Source organism: Helianthus annuus, chromosome 12 (genome assembly GCF_002127325.2).
Source record: "Helianthus annuus cultivar XRQ/B chromosome 12, HanXRQr2.0-SUNRISE, whole genome shotgun sequence".
In the NCBI taxonomy this organism is placed as follows: domain Eukaryota; kingdom Viridiplantae; phylum Streptophyta; class Magnoliopsida; order Asterales; family Asteraceae; genus Helianthus; species Helianthus annuus.
Genome location: NC_035444.2, coordinates 16789990 through 16796280, shown reverse-complemented (window position 1 = coordinate 16796280; position 6291 = coordinate 16789990). Strand labels below are relative to the sequence as shown.

The 6291-nt window shown below is 36.9% G+C and overlaps 1 protein-coding gene across 1 annotated transcript; it reads right to left on the bottom strand.

Moving 5' to 3' along the window:
• Positions 1–239: 239 nt before the first annotated feature.
• LOC110894285 (chaperone protein DnaJ) lies at positions 240–5912 on the bottom strand. Its single transcript, XM_022141490.2, has 10 exons — positions 5436–5912; positions 3818–3886; positions 3476–3568; positions 3284–3405; positions 2814–3009; positions 2561–2736; positions 1668–1958; positions 1418–1509; positions 717–813; positions 240–612 (listed from the first exon to the last, which is right to left on the bottom strand). Exons 1-10 carry the CDS (start codon positions 5748–5750, stop codon positions 567–569), a joined length of 1497 nt encoding a protein of 498 aa, XP_021997182.1. The 5' UTR covers positions 5751–5912; the 3' UTR covers positions 240–566.
• Between the last annotated feature and the right edge of the window lie 379 nt (positions 5913–6291).

The following is a 6291-nucleotide window of genomic DNA, read 5'->3' as shown; positions in this document are numbered from 1 at the left end:
AGAAACCCTGATAAAATGGCAATCCAAGAATAAACATCTCCGGTTTTCATGTTCTTGAAAATCGCCAATGCGCATCCATATCCCCACAGGCTGCATATGCATCATTATTCAACACACTGAGTAAAATTGCAAAAAAAAAAAAAAAAAAAAAACGACACACACACAAAGAACAGGTGTCAATATCATGTCAACCTGGAACATACAAGTTATGTTTGGTTTATGTGCTTGACACGATTAAATATTTTTGTCGGGTTCAAGTTCATGTAAAACTTTTGTTGAAGCTCGGGGCATAATCCGTTTGCCAAAGCAATACAAGCCTGTGTAACGATAACACTTCCTGTTGTTTGAATTCTTTTGCTTTAAACTACGAAAGTATCTATGAGCGTTTTACATACACAAATCGACTGTATTGTGTCAACCAAAATTTCAAGATGTGTTTTCTATACAATTCAAGAATCCTTTCACCAGTTTTTTCAACAGAATCCGAAGAGGATATCCTTTTAGCATCCATATAAAGACGGGTCGGTCCCTGCTACGTCAAGAATAATTAAGACGAAGAACGAGATCTACAAGTTGTTCTTCAACCAATTCAAACCTCCTTTTACTACAGACCTGCAGCAGTACGAAAGAAGCATATGATCAAAGATTCAAACGACCCTTTTTCGAGAGTCTAAACATCAACCAAAAGAATCTTCCGGAGAAGAAAAAAAGAATACCCGACAAAGTTTGTTAGCTTCTTCAACGGGTCATCTTGATCTTCTGAACCGTTACTTTCCTCAGCAACAGGTTCCGCTTGCGTTTCTGTTATTTTAGCTGCACAACACCACATACTTTTAATTCACGGAATCATGTGAATCGTGAACATTAACCGCCTTTTGTTAGTTTTCTGATTCGGATAACCACAAACAGCATAAAACACATTCAAGCAACACGAATGCTTATGAACTCCTCTCAAATACAAATTAGGGCTGTAAACCAACCGAACATTCAGCTAACAGTTCATGAACTGTTCGGCGCAGTGGCGAAGCTTGAAATTTTTTACGGGGGGGTCGAAAACGTATATACCCAAAAATTTCTATACGAAAACTACATATATAACAATATTGGCCGAAAAGTTCGGGGGGTCGGGCGCCCCTCCCGGCCCCTTCAAAGCATCGCCCATGGTTCGGCGGGAACTTCGTTTGTTTAATAGATGAAGGAACACGAACAAAAAAGTTTGTTCATTAATTTAAACAAACGAACATGAACAGAGGTTGGGTTCATTCGTTTATGTTCGTGAACGTTCGGTAAATGTGTTCATTTATGTTCGCTCTTATGTTCGTGTTCGTTCGGTTCAATTACAGCCCTAATCCAAATCAGAACAAAGCATTGGAAGGAAAATGGAAATGATGATTATAACCATTATACTAGAAGTTACCGGTTTGCTGAGCATCGGGGCGAGAGCGAGGACGGATGGACGCAGGGCTACTGAGAGAAGCAAGTTCTTCTAGAAGTTCGCGTTCTTGGCCACTAGTACAACCAATGACAACACGATTAAAAGTTAAAACGCAGGGTGATTAGGAACACCGAACACATACACATTTCCATCTAAACTTTACAAAAAACAATAATGTATACATGACGGTATTTGAACTATGAGACAATTTTCAACATTTTGAAGAGCATACCTGATTTGTTTTGGTATAGTAACTTTAACGGTGAACAAATGATCACCACGAATGGAAGGTCTATTCAGTTTCGGAACACCTTTCTTTGCCAAAACAAGAATATCACCGGGTTGAGTACCTGCAGGGATCTGAAGTTCGGTCATCCCCTCGACCGTCTTCACCTTGACAACCGTCCCCACTATAGCATCAAGATACGATATTGAGACGGATGAAAGCAGATTAACGCCATCTCTTTGAATCTCCGCAATTTCTTCAACGTCGAGGTAGACGTAAAGATCTCCAGGAGGACCTCTGGTCGAAAAGAAAGAAAGAAAGAAACGCATACAAATGTTAAACTATAAAACAGTAATCACAGTTATACACATAAGGGTGTGAATTTCTGACACTGACCCAAAAAAAACAAGACACGAAACCGAACCTAACACGATTTCCGTGGGTCTGGGTTTAGTCTAAATGGGTTCGGGCCAGTTTTAGGTTGAGCCCGTGAACCCGTTTAGCTAAACGGGTCGGGTTCGTGTCAAACCGATCGGGTTGGCGGGTTGAGCCGTTTAACCCATTTATATTATATTTTATTATTTTACGATATGTTTTATGTCATATGCGTAACTATAACTTAAAAAGAGAAACTGACATTAAATTTTATAATTAAAATGTAATTGTATTATATACATTTCTGTGTTTTTGTAGTAAAATTTTAATTTTCATATATTATTTTGCGAAAAAATATTTAAAAAAATTTTAAAAATCGGGTTGAACAGTTCGTGTTCGGGTCAACCCACAAAGATTCGGGTTGTGTTTGGGTTCACATGCATGACACGATTTTCGGGTTCGGGACGGGTTGAATCCGCCAACCCATGAACACGACCCGTTTAGGGAAACAATAACAAACATACCCTTTTGGGCCCGCATCACCTTCACCGGCAACTCTAAGGATACTACCCTTGCTGACTCCAGGTGGGATTTTGACTTTGATATCTTTCTTCACGCGAATTCGCCCTTCACCAGAGCACTTTCGACAATATTCAGATATCATTTCACCATTCCCATTACAATTTGGGCATACAGACACCTATATATATATAACAAACGATACATATAAATCATGGTTTCCATATTCCGTTGATTGATTACAAGTAAAACAATTACCTGTGAGAACATACCAAACGGTGTTTGCTCTGTTCTCATAACTTGACCTCTGCCACCACATGTGGAGCATACTCTCATCTTTGATCCTACCTTTGCCCCTGTTCCCGTGCATGCGCCACATGTTTCGAGATGAGAGAGTTCAAATTCCTTTTCGGTCCCGAATATAGCCGATGAAAATTCTAATCTCACGTCGTATCTATAAACAAATCAAACAGTCAAATACGTTTTACACATATTTATACAACAACTCGTGTTACACGTAAAAACGCATTTTGGTACAACTACGTTACACACAAATCCCTTCGGCGCTTTTTTGTTTTGTTTTTCAGTAACGTAATTACATATAAAAGTTACCCTAAAAAATTGAATTTTTTTTGTTACATTGAGTTTTCTAGGGTTTTATCATCTCAAAAAGGTTTCCCAATTATCTTTACCTTATACACAGACAGACAATATAAAAGCAAGCTCACCGTATATCTTCACCTTTAACAACAGTAGGGGCGCGACGTCCTCCAAATCCAGACGGGTCACCACCAGCAAAGCCACCCATACTTGTTCCAAAAAACGTCTCAAATAGATCAAACGGATTCGTCTAGGAAAAAAAAGAATCATCAACAACAGATAAAGTAACAAATTTATTCTACAGTTAATACGGGTAGTACCGCATAAGCACCGGATTGTCCCCCTACGGTACTTCTAACTCCGTCTTCCCCATACCGATCATACATTGCTCTTTTTTGGTCATCTGATAGAACCTGACAACCTCATACTTCAGCATTCAAAGAATTATTAAGCTCTGTAACATGATTTCTATTGGGAAATGACCAAAATAATAATCAAGATTAAAAATATAAAGATTTTATTAAGAGAAAATCACGAAAGCGGCCATTTTTCTGATGGTGTTATATCTCTATGGGTGATTTGTTTCCATATATTTATGTATAACACACCCAACCGAGAATGATTATTTTCGTGATTTTCTTTTTTATTGATTCATTACATACCTCATAGGCAGCACTGATCTCCTTAAACTTTTCTGTAGCTCCTGGTTCTTTATTGACATCTGGATGATACTAAATACAATACAACATAAACATATGCAGATAATGAGTAATGTAACAACCCCACAACTTGATTTCAATTTATGCAAAGATAAATCAATGGACGGCTGGCTGATACCAGTACACCATTGATGGATGTGTTAACTAGACACTAGTCCTTGTACGGCCATACAACAAGGCGGTTTTGTGTCATACGGGCCGTATGAGAAGGTTATGTGTTTCACCCTAAGTAGTTAATACGGTAAAATATCGGATATCGGCAAGGACCGATATTTGAGATATCATGCTAAATTAATATATATAGCAACTTAACACTAACAATTCAGTATACTTTCCTACCATTAACAATTTAACCTTTTACAACTTAGAAAACACTAACAATTCAGTATACCCTCCTACCATTAACAAATTAACCTTTTACATCTTGCAAAGCACTAACAATTGTAGCAAGTAGGCATAGTTGTTAATGGAGAATAGCGAGAAATAGCAATAAGGTACCTATATGCTACATAGCGAATAGCGATAAATAGCGGGCGACTATTTTATAAATAGCGATACACTAGAAAAAAAAAATTAAAATTTTCTTATATGTATATTATGTCAAAATACCCTGGTATATATGCTATTTTACATGTATATTTAACAAAAACCTAAAATCCAGCTATTTTATAGCTATATTTAATTGCTATTTATATTAGAAAAAACAAAAAAAAAATAAATAAATTGTCGCTATTATCGCTACAACCCTAATAGCAAGTCTAGACCTATACGCTACGTAGCGCGCTATAGTGATCGCTACGCTCGCTATTGACAACTATGCAAGTAGGAACCGTCTAAGATTTAAAACACTAACATTTAACACTAACAACTAACAATTAAGACTTAAAACACTAATAGCAACAGTAATAAGAATGACGAATGGTAGAACTAAGAAGAAAGGTACTGATATCGGGAAAATCGATGATATATCGGTCAAATATTGGTCTAATATCGCCGATATTATCGGTACCGATATTCTGACCTATATTTTGCACCCATATCTCAACAGGGGACCGACAACCGATATGTCACTGCTATATCAGTGATATATCGGGATATTAACAACATTTTCACCCACACCATACTGGCCGTATGAATATGATTATATGACTTGACAAGAAATGACTGACGTGAAAAGTGATATTACTCATACGGCTCGTATTAACTTTTTCCACCCATCTACACGGCCTATATAATGCAGTGTTGTAAAAAATCAGGATTAATCGATAACTGATAGTTTACCGATTAAATTTCACCTAATCGATATCAGTTAAAGGCAGTAAAAACTGGTCAGAATCTTTAAACTTTTTGAAAAAATTATACTTATTAATCCAATCCGATTAACAAGTTTAAAATTTTTTGTATATATAAATATATAAGTTTGAAATTTTACATATAAATTTCCAATCCTATTAGTTATGATGTGACAAGTGCCCACCCAATCAATAAAACAGTAAACCAATAGCCCAAGTAATAATAAAAATAATATCAAGAACCCTAAAAATAAATATTAAATAAATACCTGACGAGCCAATTTTCGATATGCAGATTTAATATCTTTACTAGTGGCAGATTTTGAAACACCAAGAGTCGAATAATAATCCGCAGCCGCGAACACGAGGAACCCACCACGGCGATTGCCGTGAAACTTGTTGAATTGTGACGAGGAGAAAGAGACACAGCAGGTCTTGTAAGTGTTGGGGTTACGTGTGAACAGGAGTGTTGCAGTTCCACCATTGAAGAAATATGAAGAAGAAGAAGAAGAGGATGGAGATGTTGATGGGTTTTGAAGGAAGTTGAGGGAGGATGAAGGGATGAGAGTGAAAGATGTCGCCATTGTTGGTTGATTTAAGAAGCAGACCAGGTGTTCGACGAAATGCTTTGTGTCAATTGTAATGTATGATGATTGTTGAAGAAGAAAAGACGTGGTGAAGGGTTGATCATACAACGGGTATATACGTCCAATTAAGTCATGGAAAATGAGTACATTATTTTACTCCCAACTTCAAATACAAGTTTAAAAATATAGTTAAATGCAATTTTAGTCCCGTGGTTTGGGTTATTTTGCTCGTTTAGTCTAAAGCTTTCATTTTTCGCCTGTGGTTCCAAAAAAGTTTCACAATTGCAATTTTAGTCTACTGGGTTAACTTCAGCTATTTTTTCTATTAACGAGACGGGCAATTCGGTCATTTTATATGTAATTCTGTTAACGAGAAGGGCAATTCGGCCATATAAAATGACCGAATTGCCCTTCTCATTAACAGAAAAATGGATAAAGTTAACTCAGGGAACTAAAATGGCAACGGTAAAACCTTTTTAGACCCACAGGTGAAAACTGAAATATTTTGACTGAACTGACAAAATGACTCAAACCACAG

Excerpts from the sequence above, each read along its gene's own strand:
- LOC110894285 (XM_022141490.2), bottom strand. The coding sequence starts at position 5,750 with ATGGCGACATCTTTCACTCTCATCCCTTCATCCTCCCTCAACTTCCTT. Across the intron at positions 3,406-3,475 it reads GACAATCCGGTGCTTATGCG|ACGAATCCGTTTGATCTATT; the intron begins GTACTACCCGTA and ends TTTTTTTCCTAG. Across the intron at positions 1,510-1,667 it reads ACTATACCAAAACAAATCAG|TGGCCAAGAACGCGAACTTC; the intron begins GTATGCTCTTCA and ends TGGTTGTACTAG.